The sequence below is a fragment of the Ascaphus truei genome, chromosome 9 (genome assembly GCF_040206685.1).
Source record: "Ascaphus truei isolate aAscTru1 chromosome 9, aAscTru1.hap1, whole genome shotgun sequence".
In the NCBI taxonomy this organism is placed as follows: Eukaryota; Metazoa; Chordata; class Amphibia; order Anura; family Ascaphidae; genus Ascaphus; species Ascaphus truei.
Window position 1 is genome coordinate 13895312 of NC_134491.1, and position 27946 is coordinate 13923257.

At 46.2% G+C, this 27946-nt stretch overlaps 1 protein-coding gene across 2 annotated transcripts; it reads left to right on the forward strand.

Annotated features, from left to right (window-relative positions):
• ZFYVE19 (zinc finger FYVE-type containing 19) lies at positions 1-27813 on the forward strand. 2 transcript variants are annotated; one of them, XM_075613432.1, is made up of 12 exons: positions 1-118; positions 423-481; positions 2688-2809; positions 4541-4597; positions 5078-5238; positions 6715-6860; positions 10133-10247; positions 10967-11185; positions 16020-16096; positions 20639-20758; positions 24179-24318; positions 26957-27813. In XM_075613432.1, the coding sequence occupies exons 2-12, from the start codon at positions 428-430 to the stop codon at positions 27033-27035; spliced, it is 1290 nt and encodes a 429-aa protein (XP_075469547.1). In that variant the 5' UTR covers positions 1-118; positions 423-427; the 3' UTR covers positions 27036-27813. The 2 variants fall into 2 exon arrangements, with proteins under 2 accessions (XP_075469547.1, XP_075469548.1); XM_075613433.1 differs by lacking the exon at positions 1-118 and adding an exon at positions 191-250.
• Positions 27814-27946: the final 133 nt, after the last annotated feature.

Consider the following 27946-nt stretch of genomic DNA (forward strand, 5'->3'; position numbering starts at 1 on the left):
GTGAACCCTACACTTCCTGAAAGGTGTAAGAGGCAGTTAATGTGATACTGTAACCATCCTTCCCTATGCAGACACTTTAAAGGAGACACAGAGAGAAGTCCCTGCGTGGATGTGAGGTGTCAGTAATAACACCCTGGCTTGTTATCACAATCTATATTTCATATCAGCATTGGAATCATATATATATATAGATATAGATAAGATTGTCATTTGGCAGTTATGAATGATAGCCAAATGGGCACTAGCTAAAGTAATTATATATATATATATTATATTATAATTAGGTATATATATGTATATATATATATATATATTAGGTCATTGAAAGCGATAAGGTACTGTTTATATCAAAGCACTGGAAGAAGGCAGTGGATTGGAGTTTAAGGTTAAATTGACATTTGTTTTTGTTTGTGTCGTGACAGGTGACATGGACGGACGTTGTGTAAGCTGCGCTTCCAAGTTCTCTCTCTTCAAGAAAGAGGCAAGTCCGAGAAATGCATTAAATACCGTTGGTTTCTTATTCCGAGTTCGTTAACGCGTTTCGCGCTCTATTTTAGGAAGAGGCGTGGGTGTCATTTTATTTAAGTAGCGCCAGCAATGCACGCAGCGATTTACGACACATCACAGTACAAGGTGAATAAATTGCAAACTCTGGCGATGAGTGCAACAGGTGAATGGCAACATAAGGCAAAGGGAGACCCAAGAGCTTACACTTTAGGTATACAGTGTTTCTGCTTAGAAATAAGAGAGGCTTCCTCTAATAATCCCATTTTTGTTTCTGTAAGAAGTTTAACAAATAATAATAAAAACATAGATTGTGATCTCCACGGGGCAGGGACTGTGTCTGCACAATGTCTCTGTAAAGAGCCAGGTAAAAACTAGCAGCGCTATATGAGAACAAACTATTATTATTATAAGTAGTGTGTAAATAAGATTAAGGAGTGTTCCTACGTTCCCATGTACCATCCCACTCCAGTCACTGCTTTTAATGCAGTTAAATATTCGCATCGGTTTAAGGAGATCACCTTCAAATCAACGTCGAGATGTTTGTGTCTCGGAAGATGTCAGCTTGTCATTGTGTTAGTGTGGTAACCCAGGGGTTCTCAACTTCAGTCCCCAAGACTCCCCCCCCCCCCCAACAGGTCAGGTTTGTAGTATATCCCTGCTTCAGCACAGGTGACTCATTCGGTGGCTCAGTCGCAGATTGAGCCACCTTATCTGAAGTAGCGACTGATTGAGTCACGTGTGCTGAAGCTGGGATATCCTGAAAAGCTGACCTGTTTGGGGGGCATTGAGAACCCCTGTTGTAACCTGCTAGTGTGTCTGGACCCTCTAGTGGGCTACAAGGTTAATATCGGATTCAAACACAGATTTATGCATGAAAACCATTGTCTTCACATGCTTTTATTTTCATAACGTTTATTTTTTTCTGCATCAATTAATTTCCTGGAGGTGGGGGGAAGAGACCTATGGACAAAGCGTTTTAATACTCCTTTAATTTATTAAGCTGCAGTAAAATGAAAGGATTTTATTCTGCTATGTATACAAGTGGGATGTAAAATATTTTCATAATATTATGTGTACATATATATGTATGTATGCCTGTCTGTCTGTTTATAAATATCCTATCTATAACTTCTCCCTCAAAAATAAATAAAATAAATATATATATGCACACGCATACACAGTAAAATAAATATTTATACAACACCTTTCGGTCCTCATCAGGATATCTATTTCCATTCGCTATGCCTATCGTTTTTGTGAGTGCCAACATTATCTGCATTATATATTACACAGATACTGTGTACACACTTCAGTAAAAAGGGACCCCTTTTCGTTTATCATCATATCTTCTTGCGCAATCCCCATGAAAATGTGTACAATTGTACAACTGTGATGTAGATTAACACTATACAAGAAGCACACATGCAGAATAATCGCAACTGGACTAACATGGCTATTTCCATTTAATTCATCAGAAGCACAATGTAGATAATCAACTGATGTTGACTAAATTGATGTCACTGTATTACGTCAACAACAAGAAATAGGAGTTTTCCTTTGTAGCTCGAAAATGTGTTAAACTGCTGTAATCTAATCTGACACTAAGATTATTATAAAGTTTGAGTTCAAAGTGTGTTCAAAATCCCCTCCTCCTGCTGAAACGCGCGCCCGGAGACAAGAACGCTGCTGTCTGATCGCAGAATCGATAACGCGCTGCTCCCACTGCTGAACGATACGCTGTTTTACGAATGAGTTTTTCAGTCCTAGCGACCGTCCTTTATCAGGAGCGTTTTACGGGAGCGTTTTGGACCATAATTCCTGCTCTGTCTCAAGCACTTTATAACGTGATTATCTTCTTCGTTAAACACCATTTTGTAACTATGCGCTTGATGAGGTCATCACGCCGCCTCCAATTCCAAAGAATATTTATTATCTCATCAAATAAATCTTAAATGTAATAATCTCCTGTGACAAACCTAGAATTGCTCACATTTTCATGAAAATGTTGTGATTTGTCTGTAAGATATGGCGAGAAATTAAAGTGGTTTAGTTTCTTCTGAAGCTATACATATATACAGTAATATATATATATCTCTGTGTTAATACATATACTATCCATCTCCTTGCTCTCTCTCTCTATATATATATATACACACATAATAATATATGTCCCTTTTCAGTGTGGGTGTAAGGGCTGTGGACGCTCGCTCTGTGCAGGGTGCCTTGGATTTCGTGCCATTCTCCCTCATTGCGGAAACACGAAACAGAAAGTCTGTAAGCGATGTCACGAGAACATAACCAGGTGAGATGCGCGGGCGCTGCGCGGCTGTCCTTAGCATACAGGTAAGATGCGTGGGCGCTGCGCGGCTGCCCTTAGCATACAGGTAAGATGCGCGGGCGCTGCGCGGCTGTCCTTAGCATACAGGTAAGATGCGCGGGCGCTGCGCGGCTGTCCTTAGCATACAGGTAAGATGCGCGGGCGCTGCGCGGCTGTCCTTAGCATACAGGTAAGATGCGCGGGCTCTGCGCGGCTGCCCTTAGCATACAGGTAAGATGCGCGGGCGCTGCGCGGCTGTCCTTAGCATACAGGTAAGATGCGCGGGCGCTGCGCGGCTGTCCTTAGCATACAGGTAAGATGCGCGGGCGCTGCGCGGCTGTCCTTAGCATACAGGTAAGATGCGCGGGCGCTGCGCGGCTGTCCTTAGCATACAGGTAAGATGCGCGGGCGCTGCGCGGCTGTCCTTATCATACAGGTAAGATGCGTGGGCGCTGCGCGGCTGCCCTTAGCATACAGGTAAGATGCGCGGGCGCTGCGCGGCTGTCCTTAGCATACAGGTAAGATGCGCGGGCGCTGCGCGGCTGTCCTTAGCATACAGGTAAGATGCGCGGGCGCTGCGCGGCTGTCCTTAGCATACAGGTAAGATGCGCAGGGATTAGCACATCCCCTTTACCTCTGCGTGCGGGCCACATTGCCCCCACCTGTCCGCTTTGTATCATGACACCCAGAGCACAGCGCTGCAGCGGGGGCTGACATGAGGCCGGGTGCAAATCAGGTCATGATATTTAACACTTTGAGTGCCCTTGGCTGCTTTTGTTTACAAGCTGAAAAAAACAGAAAGTGAGCCCCTGCGCTCCTCCCATTGGGACAGCAATAAATAGGGGAAATAAATATACATAGTGCAAACTAAATCTGTAAGACAGGGGAGACATGTGGTTACATCCTTTGATCAAATAATCCCATGCCTGCTAACCAACGTCAAGGTAAGTCTCAATAGCAGGTCCCTACACTAAATGCATACAAATGTACTGTGACATATACCCTGAAGGGGTTAATAAACGAAGCATAAGCTTATGTAACTTAGTGCAGTTAACTGGGATATACCAGTGAAGATACTCACATGTAAGCAAGTAGAGTGAAAAGTTTAATTACAGGGACCTAACTGGGAGATTACATACCTTGAAAAGGAGGGACTGGCAACAGGTACCTTACTGGGAGATTACAGGTCCTTGTAATTAAACTTTTCACTTTACTTGCAGACATGTGAGTATCTTCACTGGTATATACCAGTTAACTGCACTAAGTTACATAAGCGTATGCTTCGTTTATTAACCCCTTCAGGGTATATGTCACAGAACATTTGTATGCATTTAGTGTAGGGACCTGCTATTGAGACTTACCTTGACGTTGGTTAGCCGGCATGGCATTATATGATCAAAGGATGTAACCAAAATTCACCTTTGTCTTACAGACTTGGTTTGCACTATGTATATTTATTTCCCCATTTATTGCTATCCCAATGGGGAAAGCGCAGGGATCCACTTTCTGGTTTTTCAGCTTGTAAACAGAAGCAGGCAATCCTTTCCCCAGCAGCATGCTCCTTACACGGAGAAGCGCAGTGATATAGCTCTGTTTTACATTGTATACAAGCTGCTCAGGGCCAGATGTACAGGGGATACCTCTGATTGAGTTGACTTGTATGTGTTCTAATCTAGTCCTTACCCACATATGTTGTTCCTTTTTGTTTTATTTCAGTGGCGTATCGCCCAGGACTGATGCGGCTAAGTGGTCTCCACCAGAGAATTACAAGAAGTGCGTTTTCTATCTGCAGCCGTACCTCAAATTCCTGTCCCTTCTGGCTTTTGGGATTTTTAAATGTGACAGATTTTTTTTTTTTTTTTTTTTAAATAAACATCACATCAAAATCAACACCTATATTATACAAAACATACAGCGTTTAGATGTGTTTACTAATTAGTTCAAGCAAATATACACAGCTATATCTTATTTATCAAATAGTAATATTATCATTCATTAATATCCTTATAACAAAAGGAATTTTTTTAGGATTTCCTGCAAGGGATTTCTTCGTCATTTAAAAGCAAATTGCTCTTACTTCCCCTGATTTAATTGAATCCCTCATTGCAAAAGCCTCCATTAGTTTTCTATTTTAGGGAAATATTGGCTGGGACTTGGGATTGCAGCAGCAGCAGCAGCAGTCAGGGGTTCGGTGTAAAAATAGGAATGTGTGTGAGAGCCATTACGGTGGATTCATGAATAACTCTGTTGTAGGCGAATGGCAGCTCTTGAAACAAAGCAGAGCCAATCCAAAGAGGTGCAGAGAGGTCCCGGAGCGCCCCATGTGGTGACCGACTCCAGGTATCGGGAGCTGTCACCAGAAGACAGGGCTATAGCTGAGCGGCTGGATAGACTCAGACAAGAAACCAAACCCAGTGAGTAGTCAGAAGAGAGCAGATCATGTGTAGTAACAAGTAACAAATACACCCATCCATATATTCTTCCATCCTTCCATATATTCTTCCATCCATCTATCTATTCCTCCATCTATCTATTCCTCCATCCATCTATTCCTCCATCCATCTATTCCTCCATCCATCTATTCCTCCATCCATCTATTCCTCCATCCATCTATATATTCTTCCATCCATCCATATATTCTTCCATCCATCCATCCATCCATCCATATACTCTTCCATCCTTCCATCTATTCCTCCATCCATCCATCCATCCATCCATATATTCCTCCATCTATCCATCTATTCTTCCATCCATCTATTCCTCCATCCATCCATATATTCTTCCATCCATTCATATATCTATCTATTCCTCTATCTATCCATACAACATCTATCCATAAATCCATCTATCCATATATTCTTTCATACATTCATCTATTCCTCTATCCATCCATCTATTCTTCCATCCATATATTCTTCCGTCCATCCATTTATTCTTCCATTCATTCATCCATTCCTCTCTCCATCCATCCATCCATCCATCCATTCCTCTATCAATCCATCTATTCCTCCATCCACCCCTCTATCTATCCATCTATTCTTCCATCCATCTATTCCTCCATCCATCCATATATTCTTCCATCCATTCATATATCTATCTATTCCTCTATCTATCCATACATCATCTATCCATAAATCCATCTATCCATATATTCTTTCATACATTCATCTATTCCTCTATCCATCCATTTATTCTTCCATCCATATATTCTTCCGTCCATCCATTTATTCTTCCATTCATTCATCCATTCCTCTCTCCATCCATCCATCCATCCATCCATCCATTCCTCTATCAATCCATCTATTCCTCCATCCACCCCTCTATCTATCCATCTATTCTTCCATCCACCGATATATTCATCCATCCACCCATATATTCTTCTATCCACCCATCACCTTTTCTTCCATCCATCTATCCTTCAAACCAAACCCAGTGAGAACAGCTGATACTATGTAATAAGTGAAAAATATGTCTATCCAGTCATGTACCTATATACACCTGTCTGGATTCATTAACATGAATACATATCCACGTGTCTGATGACATACACATATAATCCCATCCACTCACCTTGCTTCTGGAATTGTTTACTCCAGAGTCCCTAAAGCCAAAAGAAAAGTTCTTCTTCTCTATATCTCCCTTTAAAGGTTTGTAATGATTGAGTCTTCCCTGGAAATGACGTTTCTATCTCAATGCGTCTTTCCTTTAAAATACATGGAGACGTTTACACCAAAAGAACATCATTGGTCACCCTGCAGGGAAACATGCCCTGTTTTTGAACTCCCTTCTGGATATTGCTAAGAGACTGAGACCCAGAGAAAGATAGCTGATTGGCCATCATCTGTCTCCTACGATTGTTATAATTACGACATGTTTGTCCTTCTTTGTAGGAGTCGTTTCCTCCACGGCAGAAATAGAATCCAGGCTGCAGGCTCTGAGGAGCAATCCACTGCAAAGTGTCCCGTCTGCGCAAGAGATGGAGGACCGCCTGGCCGTACTCCAGGGAATAACTCCTCCATCCAGAGCACAGAGGCCGGTATGACCATTCTCTCACCCTCTGAAAAAATTCTATCTTCACCTCCCGCAAGTTTTCCATGGAAACAATAGACCTTCCCAGTGCCCTGTTACATTCCAGCTTCCAAAATCATCATGGCTTCTTCTAATCATTACTGGAGCTCTCCACCAATTCCCAAACTAGAGGGTGCATTGGACTTAATCTCCGTCCTCCGGTACCCGAATCCATACTCCTGTCATCCGCCTGGCCCATTTCATTTTGTTTTTCGTTTGTATTATGGACCATGGAATGAAACGCAGAGCAGTGACCAATCCTATGATTAAATCCAGAAATGTTCGCCAATCCCAATGATGGCCAAAGAGATCCGCAACGCTTTGTATATTTCTGTCTTTTCGTTTTTTTTTTTTTTTTTTTAAAGCTTTTAGGTTTTTTTTGTCAAAAGTTTTTAACAGAACAGACGGGGAAAATAAAATTCAGGTTTACAGCATGTCCTGATAAAACCATAGAAACATTCATTTATTTTAATAATCTGGCACACAAACAGTTAACGTGATTTACAAGTTACATCTTGAAAATACAAGTATTCTTTTTATTGGGGTCAGGGACCCGGCCTGGTTTCCTGTGTTTGTCTAGACGTGAGGTTATCTTGGGGCAAACCTGCTCTGGGAAAGTGGGAGGGATTGAAATGTGGAGTCACAACTCTTTCTGACAGTGGAAATATGTGCAAACGCTCTTCTTTTTTTTTTTATATATATATATATAACTTTTTATTGTGCATCTTACATCCATATACATGGTAATGGTCCAATTTTGCATACGTCATTTTCGTATGGCCATTTCTCTGTATACTTGTATCCGTAAGATCCCCATGTTGTGTTTATACTTAAACAACAAACAACATAACTTAAGTTCTGAAACATGCACCATCACTTACAATGGTTGCATTTATAGCTATCGTTTCCCATATATTGTATTTGCAGTCGTGCACGTCTCGCGCCCCCCCTCCCCCAAACATCTTAAATTATTGTTTCCTATCTTATTCCTCAATCGCCAATCTGTTGCTCCTACACGTCCTAACCCCCGGGCTCTGCTCTTCTAGGTCTCTGTTGTGTCTCAGATCTCTCATAGCTGTTCTTTACTTGTGCCTTATTGTTCTTTTCTGTTTGTCTGTTATAAAGGCCTCTGTATTTGTGTTTGTGGCTATATGTATTACATTATAATTCTCCTCCTGCCAGATATCTTACTTGTATTTTCTAAAGAATGGGTGTGTAACCTCTTGGGGCCCTTATGAAATAGCCTCTTCATACTATATTCCACTCTATACTCCCATGGGCCTCTCTTTCAGTGTATGGTTGATGCATCGTTTAAGCTGTGTCCCCGTTACTAGAGCAAAAGCCCTTTTAATGTAACTTAGAAGGGATTCCTCCAATGAGGGGGAGAGTAAGAGGGTGCGAAGATTCCTCCAATGATGGGAGAGTAAGAGGGTGTAACCAGGAATATTCCTCCAATGAGGAGGAGAGTAAGATGGTGTAACCAGGAATATTCCTCCAATGAGGAGGAGAGTAAGAGGGTGTAACCAGGAATATTCCTCCAATGAGGGGGAGAGTAAGATGGTGTAACCAGGAATATTCCTCCAATGAGGAGGAGAGTAAGAGGGTGTAACCAGGAATATTCCTACAATGAGGGGGAGAGTAAGAGGGTGTAACCAGGAATATTAGCATTAATCAAAAAATAATCTCTTTCTCTGCGGCAAACTCACCCGAACGCGATGAGGTGGGTCACAATAGTCTAGGAATGACAGAAATATGGTTATGAGAGTGTTTTTATACTCGAGCATTTTATAATTCAAAAGAAACCCATTTTTCTCTCCCCAAGTCCCCAAAACATGTTATTGGAGAGTAATGAGGGGGCATTAAGAACACGCCTGGAAGGGGGGCTTATTCTGTGTCCAATGCAGGGACTTTCAGGATAAAAACCATGCATTTGAGAGACGAGGGACTTTCAGGATTAAAACCATGCATTTGAGAGACGAGGGACTTTCAGGATTAAAACCATGCATTTGAGAGACGAGGGACTTTCAGGATTAAAACCATGCATTTGAGAGACGAGGGACTTTCAGGATTAAAACCATGCATTTGAGAGACGAGGGACTTTCAGGATTAAAACCATGCATTTGAGAGATGAATTCAGAATTTAACAAGGTGTGTTCTGATTCCAACAAGGCACATAGATTCTCATCTTCCATGCTCCAAAGACCTCTATTGGGAGGAATCTGATATAGTGATATGGTAACGTATAGGACTCCTGTTTTTACCCTGCTCTTTTATTAAACTGCTGCATACACTGTATTGTGCTGTGTGTTTCTTGCAACCTTATTTTCCGTGACTAATCACTGTTCTAGTTGTGTATGTTAAATCTAAAATGTAATAAGTACTGTCTTTTGGCCCTCATTGAACTTTGCACTTTTTGAAGAGAACAGCTGCCTTTTCTGACACATTTCGCTAGATTTTTGTGTGCTAATTACAGATTTTTCTCAGTAAACGGGGACTGATGAGACTTTTCTGTATCCTTGATGGTGGCATTGTTTTAAGGTTATATTTGTGATGGATTGAGGGGGAGGGGGAATATTACTCACTTGAAGGACGCCGCAGGGGAGATAAGTGGGTCAGCGAGATTGCTATGTATTAACTCTTGTCACATACACAAGTCACGTGCTCACAGGTGTGCCGTGCGTGACACAACATCCAAGCAGAAATACAAAATCATGTGACTTGTGGTGAGGGGGGAAAGGAAAGGAGACATCAGCTTATGAATTGAATGCATGTAACATATATATATATATCTGTCTATCAAATGTTAATACACTATTACTGTATGCTCATATGCACGTCTTAGACAGGTCTGCACCCCGCCTTTCACCATTATCACCCAGCACACAGTGCTTCCACTGCAGCAAGGGATTCTGGGAAATGACATGCAAATGAGCACACAGTGCCACCTTTTGCTTCAAATCCATTTTGCCATGGACCCCTATAAGCGTACGCCTGCTGCATTGCACAGCTTTTCAGCATGTATGTATGTATATATGTTTGTATGTGTGTGTGTGTATGTATGTATGTATATATGTATACACACACACACGTGAAACCATACTAAAGTGCACGGTATTTTTGTATAAATGATATACAAAATGCTTATATACATTTCTGTCCTTTATTATAATGTGGTGTTTCTCTTACAGTATTTTGCGCTTCCTGTCGCTTGACACGTCGCTCCTCTCTCCCCCGTCCTAGACTCACCAGCCCCCTGATACCAGGGCGGCCGCCCAGAAAGCTGAAGACTTGTTAACTCAACTGAAAGAGGAGGTCGCCATCGATCAAAACTGGGACTCAACATCTACGTCACAAGGTGAGTGAAACACGGGATTATTGGGTTACTTTTATTAACCCCTTTGCTACGTTGCAGGCCCCCTGGTAGCAAATAATGATTGCAGCCAATGGAACCAATTATTCTCTTGTAATTATTATATTTTTGTTTAACCTATATTAAATCTGTGATGTCTCCTGGAGCAGGACTGGGGGTCTTCAGCCTCTTGGGGCCGGGCTGCAGAGAAATTAATACTTGTCTGGGAGGGTAACGAACATAGGTGTCGGGTTCAGTCTACCCCCGGGGCCCAATGAGAAGTTGCAACATCATCAGTGTGTGACCTGGCATCTTTATTGGGTCAGCACATGGCCTTTTGCTTATCTTCTCCTGGGTGAATTGTCTGTGTCCCGGCTCGAATTAAAAGGAGAAACAGAGTGTATCTTGTCATGCAGAACATCCTAAGTCCTGTATCTTCCCTGTCCCCCTGGTTCAAATGATCTAGAAGATGGAGTAGCACAGTGGTAATGGCACTGCTTTTGAAGTGGGTACACCCGGTTCGTATCCCAGATTCAGGTCTCCTGGTGACCTTTGATGAGTTACTTTATCTTCCTGAGCCTCAGGTACCAGAATAGTATTGTAAGCTCTTCAGGGGAGGGCCTTATTGTGCTTGCAAAACTACTCCAGGTACGCCACGCCCCTTGTACACCACGCCCATTTCTGCCAACCCCTTACCTCTTGCTGTTATCGTCTCCTATTCCCAGATTTCAGTCCCCAGCCCATGAACGACCTGAGCAGGGGAGATCCGCGGAGCAGCCGGACCGACCACCCTGCGGAGCAGAACCGCACACAGCTGGAAGAGGAGAAGAGTAGGTTGCTGGGCGAGGCGGCCGCTGCGCTGAGAGAGGAGAACACCAGGGGAGAGAAGATATTGGGCATCGCTAAGAGGCTGGCGGTGTTACAGGGCAACGACCCCGAGAAAGGTAAGTGACCCAGGACACCCAATCTCTTACATGAAGCCTCCACATGTCTTCATTCCACGTGTAGAACCTACCTCCAAACACCACCAGCATAGGGAAAGAAAGGTGGGGATCACGGGGGTCTGTGTCGGGAGCTTTGTGACAGGCTATTAATAATACACACCAAAATAAATATAACTGGGTTGAACTGGTACGAGACTTAGATATGATAAAATATAATTTATTCCTTGATAAAGGTGAACACACAAGATATACCAATAACAGGCAAACTATGGACACTTACTTAAAATGGAAATGATGAAACAGTCACATCTTGACTGGCAGTTCATACAGCAATCTTCATAATCATCAAGACACGAAAAACATGAAAGACAATAGCCATAGGCTGAGCCTGGTTCTTATACCATTATTTCCCATTGAACACAACCTAAACCCAGCCCCACTCAAAAATCAGTGGTGAAGTTGACAGTTATCCTCAGAGTAAAACTCCTCCCACCCAAGGTGTTACAGGGCAACGACCCCGAGAAAGGTAAGTGACCCAGGACACCCAATCTCTTACATGAAGCCTCCACATGTCTTCATTCCACGTGTAGAACCTACCTCCAAACACCACCAGCATAGGGAAAGAAAGGTGGGGATCACGGGGGTCTGTGTCGGGAGCTTTGTGACAGGCTATTAATAATACACACCAAAATAAATATAACTGGGTTGAACTGGTACGAGACTTAGATATGATAAAATATAATTTATTCCTTGATAAAGGTGAACACACAAGATATACCAATAACAGGCAAACTATGGACACTTACTTAAAATGGAAATGATGAAACAGTCACATCTTGACTGGCAGTTCATACAGCAATCTTCATAATCATCAAGACACGAAAAACATGAAAGACAATAGCCATAGGCTGAGCCTGGTTCTTATACCATTATTTCCCATTGAACACAACCTAAACCCAGCCCCACTCAAAAATCAGTGGTGAAGTTGACAGTTATCCTCAGAGTAAAACTCCTCCCACCCAAGGACGTTTACAAACTGCTTTTCCTATCTAAATAACTTCATAACTTCAGTTCAGTAATACTTACTGGCACGCGAGTCATATTAATACATTCCGGCATGCATGACGCTCCCAATGAGACTAAATATTACAGTGTAATACTGAAATTAAGAGAGATATTAATATCTGGCTCTTAGTACTGGCTAAACGTCATGTGTCTATATTCATTATTTGCGTCTCAGTCCCCCGGTTACACATATGTAACTTTTAGCATGTTCAGCCGAGGACATCTCATAATATTCTTATATTTAATAAGGTCACTCATTCTGATCTCTCCTTGGGTAACCGCACCCCTGGCCCCCATCAATAAATCTCTTTGAAGCAGATTTTGGCTTCCATTGAAGTGTGAAGTATCACACTTAAAAAACATTCAGTTTCTTGGTTCCTGCCTCCAACATAAACAATTAGGGCAGTTACCTTTTGGTCACTGGTGCTATGTTTCACACCCAATGCCCCAGCCTGGGTCTAGCTGTCTCTAGCAATATATGTTAACATACACCAAACCCCCTCTATACCTTTTCACACCTTTTCACACCCAACTTCAATCAAGCCAGTTGAAGCCCAGATTTTTCTGAAAAGACACACCACATTTGTATTTTCTTAAACCGTAGCTCATTAACCCCTTAAGCCCCAGTGTGTGTGGTGCAGACACTGGCCCAGAAACAATACATTTATACACATTTGGATATTGAAGCAAGGCAAAACACATTACTGGACCTCAGTCCAGTTAACCCCTTGCTTCCCTGATGAGAGTAGAGGGTGGCCAAATGGGGTTGTAACCCCTTAAATCCCGGGCCAAATCCTCCCCATCGTCACAGGGTCACGCTGATTTGTTTCTTCTTGGTTTATGCTTATCCGTTTGGTTTTAAATGCTCCCCACGTAAAATATCCGATTCTTCTCCAGAACAAATACATCCCGGGGTAATAACTTCTCCTATCACAGCCCGGGGTAATAACTTCTCCTATCACAGCCCGGGGTAATAACTTCCCCTATCACAGCCCGGGGGTAATAACTTCTCCTATCACTGCCCGGGGTAATAACTTCTCCTATCACAGCCCGGGGTAATAACTTCTCCTATCACAGCCCGGGGTAATAACTTCTCCTATCACAGCCCGGGGTAATAACTTCTCCTATCACAGCCCGGGGTAATAACTTCCCCTATCACAGCCCTGGGGTAATAACTTCTCCTATCACAGCCCGGGGTAATAACTTCCCCTATCACAGCCCGGGGTTATAACTTCTCCTATCACAGTCCGGGGTAATAACTTCCCGTATCACAGCCCGGGGTAATAACTTCTCCTATCACAGCCCGGGGGTAATAACTTCTCCTATCACAGCCCGGGGTAATAACTTCCCCTATCACAGCCCGGGGTAATAACTTCCCCTATCACAGCCCGGGGTAATAACTTCTCCTATCACAGCCCGGGGTAATAACTTCCCCTATCACAGCCCGGGGTAATAACTTCTCCTATCACAGCCCGGGGTAATAACTTCTCCTATCACAGCCCGGGGGTAATAACTTCTATCACCGCCCGGGGTAATAACTTCTCCTATCACAGCCCGGGGTAATAACTTCTCCTATCACATCCCGGGGTAATAACTTCTCCTATCACAGCCCGGGGTAATAACTTCTCCTATCACAGCCCGGGGTAATAACTTCTCCTATCACAGCCCGGGGTAATAACTTCTCCTATCACAGCCCGGGGGTAATAACTTCTCCTATCACAGCCCGGGGTAATAACTTCTCCTATCACAGCCCGGGGTAATAACATCTCCTATCACAGCCCGGGGTAATAACTTCTCCTATCACAGCCCGGGGTAATAACTTCTCCTATCACAGCCCGGGGTAATAACTTCCCCTAACACAGCCCGGGGTAATAACTTCTCCTATCACAGCCCGGGGTGATAACCTCCTATCAAAGCCCGGGGTAATAACTTCTCCTATCACAGCCCGGGGTAATAACTTCTCCTATCACAGCCCGGGGTAATAACTTCCCCTATCACAGCCCGGGGTAATAACTTCTCCTATCACATCCCGGGGTAATAACTTCCCCTATCACAGCCCGGGGGTAATAACTTCTCCTATCACAGCCCGGGGGTAATAACTTCTCCTATCACAGCCCGGGGTAATAACTTCTCCTATCACCGCCCGGGGTAATAACTTCTCCTATCACCGCCCGGGGTAATAACTTCTCCTATCACCGCCCGGGGTAATAACTTCTCCTATCACCGCCCGGGGTAATAACTTCTCCTATCACCGCCCGGGGTAATAACTTCTCCTATCACAGCCCGGGGGTAATAACTTCTATCACCGCCCGGGGTAATAACTTCTCCTATCACAGCCCGGGGTAATAACTTCTCCTATCACAGCCCGGGGTAATAACTTCTCCTATCACAGCCCGGGGTAATAACTTCTCCTATCACAGCCCGGGGTAATAACTTCTCCTATCACAGCCCGGGGTAATAACTTCTCCTATCACAGCCCTGGGGTAATAACTTCTCCTATCACAGCCCGGGGTAATAACTTCTCCTATCACAGCCCGGGGTAATAACTTCTCCTATCACAGCCCGGGGTAATAACTTCTCCTATCACAGCCCGGGGGTAATAACTTCTCCTATCACCGCCCGGGGTAATAACTTCTCCTATCACCGCCCGGGGTAATAACTTCTCCTATCACAGCCCGGGGTAATAACTTCTCCTATCACAGCCCGGGGTAATAACTTCTCCTATCACCGCCCGGGGTAATAACTTCTCCTATCACAGCCCGGGGTAATAACTTCTCCTATCACAGCCAGGGGTAATAACTTCTCCTATCACCGCCCGGGGTAATATCTTCTCCTATCACAGCCCGGGGTAATAACTTCTCCTTTCACAGCTCGGGGTAATAACTTCTCCTATCACAGCCCGGGGTAATAACTTCTCCTATCACAGCCCGGGGTAATAACTTCTCCTATCACAGCCCGGGGTAATAACTTCTCCTATCACATCCCGGGGTAATAACTTCTCCTATCACAGCCCGGGGGTAATAACTTCTCCTATCACAGCCCGGGGGTAATAACTTCTCCTATCACAGCCCGGGGTAATAACTTCTCCTATCACAGCCCGGGGTAATAACTTCTCCTATCACAGCCCGGGGTAATAACTTCTCCTATCACTGCCCGGGGTAATAACTTCTCCTATCACAGCCCGGGGTAATAACTTCTCCTATCACTGCCCGGGGTAATAACTTCTCCTATCACTGCCCGGGGTAATAACTTCTCCTATCACAGCCCGGGGTAATAACTTCTCCTATCACAGCCCGGGGTAATAACTTCTCCTATCACAGCCCGGGGTAATAACTTCTCCTATCACAGCCCGGGGTAATAACTTCCCCTATCACAGCCCTGGGGTAATAACTTCTCCTATCACAGCCCGGGGTAATAACTTCTCCTATCAGAGCCCGGGGTAATAACTTCTCCTATCACTGCCCGGGGTAATAACTTCTCCTATCACAGCCTGGGGGTAATAACTTCTCCTATCACAGCCTAGGGGTAATAACTTCTCCTATCACAGCCCGGGGTAATAACTTCTCCTATCACAGCCCGGGGTAATAACTTCTCCTATCACAGCCCGGGGTAATAACTTCTCCTATCACAGCCCGGGGTAATAACTTCTCCTATCACCGCCCGGGGTAATAACTTCTCCTATCACAGCCCGGGGTAATAACTTCTCCTATCACAGCCCGGGGTAATAACTTCTCCTATCACAGCCCGGGGTTTCTCTTTTCATTCGCAGTTACTCTGGAGAACTATAAACTACCAGACAGCGATGAAGAGACTGAGGAGGAATCCATCCAGAGAATCCTGATGCAGGTCAGCCACTTTTAACCCCTTTGCTGCTGGAGGGTTTTGTGTGTGTGTTTCTTACAATAATTAGACTCCATGAGGATAGGTGGACATCACTGCATTGTATTTCTCTGGCAGCAGAAGAGTTCATTTGTATCATCTTTACAATGAGGGAATATACAGTGTATAGTGAGTAATGAGGCGTTGGTGGGGTTTCCCCGCGCGATCCCTGCAGCTTTATCCATAGTTACATAGTAGATGAGGTTGAAAAAAGACGTACGTCCATCAAGTTCAACCTATGCTAAATTTAGACAACAGATACTTTATCTTATATCTATACTTACTTATTGATCCAGAGGAAGGCAAACAAAAAAAAACCAGAGTCATATCATCCAATGATATCTCATAAGGGGAAAAATAAATTCCTTCCTGACTCCAAGAATTGACAATGAGATTACTCACTGAATAAACATCCTCCCCATGTTTACTTATTTGGTATATCCCTGTATACCTTTCCTTTCTAAAAAGATGTCCAACTTTATTTTTTAACAAATCTATTGTATCTGCCATCACAGCCTCCATGGGTAATGAATTCCACATTTTAACTGCCCTTACTGTAAGGCAGCGGTGCGCAAACTGTGGGGCGCGACCCCCAGGGGGGGCGCGACACTGCCGACGGGGGGCGCGGGGTTTACAGAGGCCCCGCGCGCTTCCCGAAGGCACTTAAATTAAGTGCCGGGGGAGCTGCAGGGCCTCTGCAAACCTAACTTACCGTGGCTCCGGCGGCTTCCTCCCTGCGGCGCCATGGCAACGCGGCGTCAAAATGACGCTGCGAGGTCATGTGACGTCACGTTGCTATGGCAACGTGACGTCATTACGCCGGAGCGCGGGTAAGTTGGTGTTGGGGGGGGCACGGGAGTGAGGGGACAGCCGTCAGGGGGGCGCAGGGAAAAATGTTTGCGCCCCCCTGCTGTAAGGAACCCTTTCCTTTGTTGCTGGGGAAATCTCTTTTCCTCCAACCTTAAAGGATGACCCTGAGTCCTTTGTACAGCCCGGGGGATGAATAATTATTTTGAAAGCTCCTTGTATTGTCCCCGAATATATTTGTATTTAGTTATCATATCCCCTCTTAGACGCCTCTTTTCTAATGTAAATAAATCTAATTTAGCTAGCCTCTCCTCATAAAACAGATTGTCCATCCCCTTTATTAATTTGGTGGCTATTCTCTGCACTCTCTAGCTCCATAATGTCTTTTCTAAGTAGTGGCGCCCAAAATTGTACTCCATATTCAAGGTGTGGTCTTACTAATTCTTTGTAAAGGGGCATACTTGTGTTTACTTGCCTTCCATGCATTGCCAGTTTAATGCAAGTTAACATCTTGTTTGCCTTTTTATTTATTTATTTCTAAAATGTTTTACCAGGAAGTAATACATTGTTACCTCTTGTTTGCAAGTATGTCCTGGGCATAGAGTTAAGATGACAAATAATACATGGTTACAAATACATACTTACAAAAGGGAACAGGTTATACATTATATACACAGTTAGAGGTAATATATATTATAGGCGTATGTAACAGTTACAGACCAGATTAAAATGTGAGACTGCTTTAGTTTTGAAAGAACTTAGACTGGTGGCGACTGTGAGAGTCTCCGGTAGATTGTTCCAGTTTTGGGGTGCACGGTAAGAGAAGGAGGAACGTCCGGATACTTTGCTGAACCTTGGGACCATGAACAGTCTTTTGGAGTCAGATCTCAGATGATAAGTGCTGCATGTGGTAGGGGTGAGGAGCTTGTTCAGATAGACGGGTAGCTTGCCCAGAAAGTATTTGAAGGAAAGACAGGAAAGATGGACTTTGCCTAGACTCAAGTGATGACCAATCTAGTTCTTTGAGCATATCACAGTGATGTGTGTTGTATTTGCATAGGAGAACAAAACGGCATATTGAATTGTAGAGGGTGTCAAGTTTGCTAAGGTGGGTTTGGGGTGCTGTTCCGTATACTATGTCCCCATAGTCGATAATTGGTATCAGCATCTGCTGTGCGATACGCTTTCTGACCAGCAGACTTGGGGAGGATTTGTTCCTGTAAAGTACACCTAGTTTGGCATAGGTTTTGGATGTCGGGGTATCAATGTGCATCCCAAATGTTAAACGGGAGTCAAACCATATGCCCAAGTATTTAAAACAAATAACAGGAGTTAGGGTGGTGTTGGCGTTGGTTCTGATCTGGAGCTCAGTCATTGGAAGCTTTAAAAATGTAGCATTGGTCCCAAATACCATTGTTACAGTCTTGTCAGTGTTTAAAAACAGTTTATTCTGGGAAATCCAGTTTTCAAGTCTCAAAAAGTCAGATTGAAGTATGTGTTCAAGGTCGGAGAGGCTATAGCTGTGTGCATATAGAATTGTGTCATCTGCATACATGTGTATTGAGGCTTCCTTACAAGCTGTGGGAAGATCATTGATGAACACTGGGAAGAGTAGGGGCCCCAGAACAGAGCCTTGCGGGACGCCACAGGTGATATCCAAGGGGTTGGAGTTAGACCCTGAGATAGACACATGTTGGGATCTACCTGATAGGTAGGACTGAAACCAGTTTAAAGCATGCTTCCCTATTCCAGAGCTCTGGAGTTTGTTAAGCAGGATAGCATGATCAACTGTATCAAAAGCCTTTGCAAAATCTATGAATATTGCACCAGTAAGTTGTCCCCGTTCCATTCCACACTGGATCTCATTGCAAACTTTTAGCAGGGTAGTTACGGTGGAGTGTTTGGGGCGAAAGCCAGATTGGAATTGGTTAGGGAAATTTGTCTTGGTATAATAATCGCTTAATTGGGAGTGGACACATTTTCCCATGACTTTAGATAGTAGTGGGAGAAGAGAGATTGGCCTGTAGTTTGAGACAGTATTTTTGTGTAACGAGTGCTCACCACAAACAGGACGGGACTGCAGGGCTGATGTGGATTGCAGAGTCGTAGTCGTGTTGCTGGGTCAGGGTAGGAGAGCTCAGAACAGTCCTAATACTCGCCGTGGTCTGGGATTGGAGAAGTCGGATGGTCGTAGTGCGTAGTCGGGGTCCAGGAGTAGAGAAGTTAGAATGGTCGTTGTGCATAGCCGAGGTCCAGGGGTCAGAGAAGGTAGAGGTCCTGGTACCAGCTGAGGTCAAAGGTACAAGAGATCAAAGCAGAATGCACAGAGCACCGGCAGGGCAGCAGGAAGCTTCAGGCGAGCACTGTGTACATAAACACAAGTTTATACTCTGCCAACTTGCCTCAGGGCTGGCTGAGCATATAAGGAACAGGGAGCCAATGGGAAGGCTCCTCCAGGCTGTGAGTCACGCATAATTACAGGTTGGCTGTGTACTGATAGGCAGGGGCGGAGTGTACCACAGCTGTGGAGTAATTGGCAGCATTAACCCCTCGAGTGCCCCTGGTATTGCGGCGCCGATGTGACGTGGGAACAGTGACGTCCTCCGTTGTCACGGGACGTGGAACGGGGGCGGGACTGAGGTCCAAACCTCACATTTGGTCCCCACTATTGAAGATTGGGACAGCTCTGGCAGTTTTCCAGGTCTTAGGGATATGGCCTGCAGACAGGATAGAGTTGACTATGGAAGCAATTGGTTTGGCAATGGCTGGGGCACCAAGTCTTAGGAACTTAGATTGCAGTAAATCATGTCCATTGGCTGCTTAGTTTTAATTTGAGGAGCGCTTGTGTAATCTCTTCTTCGGATACTGGGACAAATTAAAAATTGTGAGCAGTGTTGGGAGGGGGTGGAGCTATAGGGGTACTCCCAGAATGAGGTTCATGTTTGCAGCAAATCCAGTACATATAGCCTGTCACGGGAGACCAGGTTATTTACACCTTTTTACCAGGATCATTCATTGAGCAAAACAAGTAATGAAATAAATTGTAATTTATTCGGCATAAATTCGCTTACACACAATGATACACAAAATACAGACAAAAAGACACACTTAATTTGGGACTGGGGTTGAAAACTAGACTTTCGTAGGTGCAGGGAACCCTATGGGAGAGTTTTACCCTGACCGGGACTTAGCCCGGAATCTCCTGGAACCCAAATTGGCATAAAATTCCACACATCACCGCGACGTTCTCTTCTGAGAACTTGGTCCCTCCTGACCGTGAGTTACTTCAAATCTCCTGGAACTAAAATTGGCATAAAATCCCAGCCGCGTCCGCTACGATCGTTTCTGAGAACTTGGGCGCAAAAGTCGGGACCGTGACTCTGGCGGGCAGACTTTGCAGCTACTGCATGACTTTGGGCACTACTGCTAAGCCTGCTGTCTACAAGCACTCCTAAATCTTTCTACACCAAGGATTCCCCCAATTTATTCCCATTTAATTTGTAAGTCGCCTTTTTATTCTTGCATCCCAAATGCAGAACCTTACATTTATCTGTATTAAACCTCATCTGCCATTTACCTGCCCACATTTCCAGTCTCTCCACGTCCTTCTGGAAATTACAATCCGCCATCACAAGACGCACCATATCTGTCTCGCTGAGCACACAATGTTACGTTACCTTTTGCTCCTATCATTGTTCTCAGCTCTCCGAGGAAGTCGCTCTGGATGAAGCCGGCGGGTTTAACATCCCTCCTGATAAGAGCAGGGGTCCAGATCAGAGTCTGGGTGTCCCAGCGGGGAATAAACAGCCCCCAATGGGAAAGGTACTGTAAGCGACTAACGTGTGTGTATCGTTGTATACCTCTCATGCCTAATGTGTGTGTGTGTGTATCGTTGTATACCTCTCATGCCTAATGTGTGTGTGTGTATCGTTGTATACCTCTCATGCCTAATGTGTGTGTGTGTATCGTTGTATACCTCTCATGCCTAATGTGTGTGTGTGTGTATCGTTGTATACCTCTCATGCCTAATGTGTGTGTGTGTGTGTGTGTGTGTGTGTGTGTATCGTTGTATACCTCTCATGCCTAATGTGTGTGTGTGTGTATCGTTGTATACCTCTCATGCCTAATGTGTGTGTGTTTGTGTATCGTTGTATACCTCTCACGCTTTATTATGCATATTACATCTTTACAGAATAATGACACACTGGTTCCAAATAGCATTTTTATTCAATTGTATAATTGCTATATAAAACGATGCATATATACAGCCGGTGCCACAGCTTGGCTAAGGACGTAGTTTTTTCAGTGTAAGAGATTACGTCCCTTCTGAATGAGCTGCGTTTATACATCTTTGTCCTGAGCCCCTCCGCTTTTCCTTACATGCTGTAACTATGTAATATGTTTGTGTCCCTCCCCGTGGCAGATAATGTGTGCTCCCTGCATGTCACGGACACCCTGAAGAAGGTCACTCTGGGGGCCAAACCGTTGGGATATCTTGTGTTTTATAGGTTAATAAACACAAACTCTTTCTCACTCTATTAGATTACCAGTTTACCTAGCACTACCCGAGCCTACTAAGGAACTTACTGATTGACAGTGTGATTAACACACATTCCCAGCTAGCTCAAACTCCTACACCCACCACATCATGAATATATATTTATGTCAAAAAGAGTGTTACTGAGAGTGGCAAATGTATACAACAGAAGACAGGGGTGCCCAATGCTACAGCCAATTGACAAAACATATATGGTAATAAGTATAATGTTTCAATACTTCAAAAATTATAGTAATTACTTGGTTATTTAGTTAAACCCTCTGGCCAAAGTGTCATAAGACTGCATACCAACATCAATTTCTGACAGGTAACAGTTGTATGGAGGTAGGTGGCACCCCCCCCCCCCCCCAGAGCTCACCCCTCCTCACCTTTTTAACATGGGAGGTCTTTTCATTTTGCTGCAAGAACAGGACTTACTATGGTTCTTTACCCTCATACAGAGGTAAAAGGAAGGGTTCACAGTGTAGTGTAGGACCTGCATTAATCTGGTTATACCTTGACGTGGTATGCAGGCTTATGACGCTTTGGCCAAAGGGTTTAACTAAATAACCAAGTAATTATTATTATCATTGAAGTATTTAAACTTTATACTCATTACCATATATGTTTTGTCAATTGGATGTAGCATTGGGCACCCCTGTCTTTTGTTGATTGACAGTGTGGCCAGTTTGGCTTTAAATTGAATATATATATATCAACTTTTTTGACCCTTCTACATAGTACAATTTAGTACGTTAGCAGAAGCCCCCACTCCAATCTTTTATATTATTACTACTGTTGTTCTCTCTCTCTCTCTCTCTGTCTCTCTCTCTCTCTGTGTCTCTCTCTCTGTCTGTGTCTCTCTCTCTGTCTGTCTCTCTCTGTCTCTCTCTCTGTTATGTTAGTACATTCTAAAGTACCAGAGCCTTGTGTGTTTCCCTCATAGCTCCATGAGATTGTGCCCCATTCCTGTATTTCCATGTGATCATGTGATTCTGGCAGTGTAGGGGTTACATACCTGCCCAGAAATCTATACCAGCGTTTACTCCTATACGAAGAGTCAAGTAAAGTGGGATAGAAAACTCGTACTGAATGACTATCTCCTGGGCGGCCTGGACGTAGAAAACCCGTACTGGATGACTATCTCCTGGGCGGCCTGGACGTAGAAAACCCGTACTGGATGACTATCTCCTGGGCGGCCTGGACGTAGAAAACCCGTACTGGATGACTATCTCCTGGGCGGCCTGGACGTAGAAAACCCGTACTGAATGACTATCTCCTGGGCGGCCTGGACGTAGAAAACCCGTACTGGATGACTATCTCCCGGCCGGCCTGGACATAGAAAACCCGTACTGAATGAATATCTCCTGGGCGGCCTGGACGTAGAAAACCCGTACTGAATGACTATCTCCTGGGCGGCCTGGACGTAGAAAACCCGTACTGGATGACTATCTCCCGGCCGGCCTGGACATAGAAAACCCGTACTGGATGACTATCTCCCGGGCGGCCTGGACATAGAAAACCCGTACTGGATGACTATCTCCCGGGCGGCCTGGACGTAGAAAACCCGTACTGGATGACTATCTCCCGGCCGGCCTGGACATAGAAAACCCGTACTGGATGACTATCTCCCGGCCGGCCTGGACATAGAAAACCAGTACTGGATGACTATCTCCCGGGCGGCCTGGACGTAGAAAACCCGTACTGGATGACTATCTCCCGGCCGGCCTGGACATAGAAAACCCGTACTGAATGAATATCTCCTGGGCGGCCTGGACGTAGAAAACCCGTACTGGATGACTATCTCCCGGGCGGCCTGGACATAGAAAACCCGTACTGGATGACTATCTCCTGGGCGGCCTGGACGTAGAAAACCCGTACTGGATGACTATCTCCCGGGCGGCCTGGACATAGAAAACCCGTACTGGATGACTATCTCCCGGGCGGCCTGGACGTAGAAAACCCGTACTGGATGACTATCTCCCGGGCGGCCTGGACGTAGAAAACCCGTACTGGATGACTATCTCCCGGGCGGCCTGGACGTAGAAAACCCGTACTGGATGACTATCTCCCGGGCGGCCTGGACATAGAAAACCCGTACTGGATGACTATCTCCTGGGCGGCCTGGACATAGAAAACCCGTACTGGATGACTATCTCCCGGGCGGCCTGGACATAGAAACCCCGTACTGGATGACTATCTCCTGGGCGGCCTGGACGTAGAAAACCCGTACTGGGTGACTATCTCCCGGCCGGCCTTGACGTAGAAAACCCGTACTGGATGACTATCTCCCGGGCGGCCTGGGCGTAGAAAACCCGTACTGGATGACTATCTCCCGGGCGGCCTGGACGTAGAAAACCCGTACTGGATGACTATCTCCCGGGCGGCCTGGGCGTAGAAAACCCGTACTGGATGACTATCTCCTGGGCGGCCTGGACATAGAAACCCCGTACTGGATGACTATCTCCTGGGCGGCCTGGACATAGAAAACCCGTACTGGATGACTATCTCCCGGGCGGCCTGGACATAGAAAACCCGTACTGGATGACTATCTCCTGGGCGGCCTGGACATAGAAAACCCGTACTGGATGACTATCTCCTGGGCGGCCTGGACATAGAAACCCCGTACTGGATGACTATCTCCTGGGCGGCCTGGACTGTCGGTTGTGCGGATGACGGTTGATATTTTCACCTCCCTCCCTAAGGTCCCTGCGCAGACCGCAGCTCCGGCTGCGAGAACAGACAGCGACGAGGAGGAGCTGCCGTGGTGCTGTTTCTGTAATGAGGACGCTGCCCTGAGATGCCATGACTGCGATGATGATTTATACTGCAAACGATGCTTCCGGTAACAGTAATAATCATTTCTCGGTGTACGCAGCGCTCTACATACAAGTTTGTAGCCACAGTGAGATTACAATGTCATTTTTGGTGACACAGGGAGATAGTGCCTTGCTCACGGTAACATACAGCTCTAACCAAGATTGCACCCAATGGAGATATAGATAGATAGATAGATAGATAGATAGATAGATAGATAGATAGATAGATAGATAGATAGAGAAATGATCTAATGTCCATCTGTGATAAACAAAGTCACACTCTCAACATGTAGCTAGAAAACTAGTGTCCATTAGAAATGAGCAGAAAAATAATCCATAGTCCCTAATACTTCAGCACTGATGGAAATAGCATATGCATACGTATAATTAGTTCAGATTACGGCTGATTGCACGATCACCGACAAATGCCGGTTTTGGCGCCAATTTTGAGTTCCATTTTGCTATTTAAAGTCTACCTGTTCATACACCTTCACCACTCCCCGAAGAAGTCAATCGACGAAACGCGCGTTGGAGTGGGAGCTGGTGGGGGACCCCGCTTTCCTATAAGATATGTACTTTTACATTAACATAAGAGAATGTACAATGTAAAAGTATTTGGCATAATGTACAAGAAGTAGTAGCATTCAAAGGGTCTTGCGAAAGGATGTCCCTGGCCTCCCTCTCCCATGTATGTGCGCATGTGGCTCCTCCCTTGGCGTGATGTCACTGGCCTCCCTCTCCCGTGTACGTGCGCATGTGGCTCCTCCCTTGGCGTGATGTCACTGGGCCTCCCTCTCCCGTGTACGTGCGCATATGGCGCCTCCCTCTCCCGTGTACGTGCGCATGTGGCGCCTCCCTTGGCGTGATGTCACTGGCCTCCCTCTCCCGTGTACGTGCGCATATGGCGCCTCCCTCTCCCGTGTACGTGCGCATGTGGCGCCTCCCTTGGCGTGATGTCACTGGCCTCCCTCTCCCGTGTACGTGCGCATGTGGCGCCTCCCTTGGCGTGATGTCCCTGGCCTCCCTCTCCCGTGTACGTGCGCATGTGGCTCCTCCCTTGGCGTGTTTTCACTGGTTTCCCTCTCCCGTGTACGTGCGCATGTGGCACCTCCCTTGGCGTGATGTCACTGGCCTCCCTCTCCCGTGTACGTGCGCATGTGGCGCCTCCCTTGGCGTGATGTCCCTGGCCTCCCTCTCCCGTGTACGTGCGCATGTGGCTCCTCCCTTGGCTTGATGTCCCTGGCCTCCCTCTCCCGTGTACGTGCGCATGTGGCGCCTCCCTTGGCGTGATGTCACTGGCCTCCCTCTCCCGTGTACGTGCGCATGTGGCTCCTCCCTTGGCGTGATGTCACTGGCCTCCCTCTCCCGTGTAAGTGCGCATGTGGCTCCTCCCTTGGCGTGATGTCACTGGCCTCCCTCTCCCGTGTACGTGCGCATGTGGCTCCTCCCTCTCCCGTGTAAGTGCGCATGTGGCGCCTCCCTTGGCGTGATGTCCCTGGCCTCCCTCTCCCGTGTACGTGCGCATGTGGCTCCTCCCTTAGCATGTTTTCACTGGCCTCCCTCTCCCGTGTACGTGCGCATGTGGCTCCTCCCTTGGTGTGATGTCACTGGCCTCCCTCTCCCGTGTACGTGCGCATGTGGCGCCTCCCTTGGCGTGATGTCCCAGGCTTCCCTCTCCCGTGTACGTGCGCATGTGGCTCCTCCCTTGGCGTGTTTTCACTGGCCTCCCTCTCCCGTGTACGTGCGCATGTGGCTCCTCCCTTGACGTGTTGTCACTGGTCTCCCTCTCCCGTGTACGTGCGCATATGGCGCCTCCCTCTCCCGTGTACGTGCGCATGTGGCGCCTCCCTTGGCGTGATGTCACTGGCCTCCCTCTCCCGTGTACGTGCGCATGTGGCGCCTCCCTTGGCGTGTTTTCACTGGCCTCCCTCTCCCGTGTACGTGCGCATGTGGCGCCTCCCTTGGCGTGATGTCACTGGCCTCCCTTTCCTGTGTACGTGCGCATGTGGCGCCTCCCTTGGTGTGTTTTCATTGGCCTCCCTCTCCCGTGTACGTGCGCATGTGGCTCCTCCCTTGGCGTGTTTTCACTGGCCTCCCTCTCCCGTGTACGTGCGCATGTGGCGCCTCCCTTGGCGTGGTGTCACTGATCTCCCTCTCCCGTGTACGTGCGCATATGGCTCCTCCCTTGGCGTGTTGTCACTGGTCTCCCTCTCCCGTGTACGTGCGCATATGGCGCCTCCCTCTCCCGTGTACGTGCGCATGTGGCGCCTCCCTTGGCGTGATGTCACTGGCCTCCCTTTCCTGTGTACGTGCGCATGTGGCGCCTCCCTTGGCGTGGTGTCACTGGACCTCCCTCTCCCGTGTATGTGCGCATGTGGCGCCTCCCTTGGCGTGATGTCCCAGGCCTCCCTCTCCCGTGTACGTGCGCATGTGGCGCCTCACTTGGGGTGATGTCACTGGCCTCCCTTTCCCGTGTATGTGCGCATGTGGCGCCTCCCTTGGCGTGGTGTCACTGGACCTCCCTCTCCCTTGTACGTGCCCACACACCTGTTATAAGTGATTGATATCCGCGTTCAGCGCCCCGGCGCGTGACGGGCACAGACTCCATATTTGGGGTTTCTCACGCCCCTCCCCGCCTCCCTCACTCATTTCTCACCATTTCAGGGAAGCTCACGATGAATTTGACCGGAAGGAACACCGCACGTCCAGTTACCGCCCGCCGCGGAACAAGAGCGGGAGATAAGATGACGCGCCCCAGAGCGTAACCCTTTCACTGCCAGCGAGGCACGATATACGCTGCTGCTGTGTTGATTTCTAGTGTATTCTTACCCACATTAATAACTCACCAGAGGCTTTCATATGCGGGTGCAGAGTTACCGGGGCAATTCCTTCTGCATGTTCATTTTGTAACATTATCTTCACCACCACGTGTCTGTTTTGTCCCCTCTATTTTATGTCCTGTATACTGAACCCAAAACCTAAATCAATCCACCGGCTAAGCCCCTTTCACGTGCCTGCTGGTGGAGGGAGCGAGTGAGAATGAACAGGAGTTGCCATGTGAACACTACTGCAGGCCTCAGGCCTCAGGCCTACAGTATGTCAATGAAAATACAATCCGAAAACTAGTCAAATAAATACAAGGTTGGAAATGTGCTTTTAAAGGGCAACGCACGGTGCTCGCGTGCCAGAGCGGTCATTTTGGGGTGGAACTGCCGTGTTAAGATGCTATAATTGTTAACCGCATTATAATATAATGCTATAATTATTAACCGCAACCAATGGCCGTTTAATTTCTATGTATTTATATTTATCCTAATCCCAGACTCCACGGTCACAAATATTCACCTGGGATCATCTTTGCACGGACGTTTATTGGAGATGGCTGCCTATTTTCACATTCCTTAACGGTGGCCCCTCTCACTACCCCGTGTATATTGTGTATTCCAAGGATTTTGTTGTTTGGATTTTGGGGTCTCAATTGGGGGGGGAAAAAAAAACCTATTAAACAACAAGATGTTATATGCCCGAGTGCTTTGCATTTATATCTTGCCAAGGACGACATAGCTGTGTAAGGAGTCGACTGCCTGTTGGATGGGTTAGAGCAGGGGTGCTCAACTCCAGTCCTCAAGACCCCCCCCAAACAGGTCAAGTTTT

Coding starts and splice junctions, on each gene's coding strand:
- ZFYVE19 (XM_075613432.1), top strand. CDS start 428: ATGGACGGACGTTGTGTAAGCTGCGCTTCCAAGTTCTCTCTCTTCAAG. Junction 6,861..10,132: donor CATCCAGAGCACAGAGGCCG/GTATGACCATTC, acceptor CCCCCGTCCTAG/ACTCACCAGCCCCCTGATAC. Junction 16,097..20,638: donor TCCAGAGAATCCTGATGCAG/GTCAGCCACTTT, acceptor CATTGTTCTCAG/CTCTCCGAGGAAGTCGCTCT.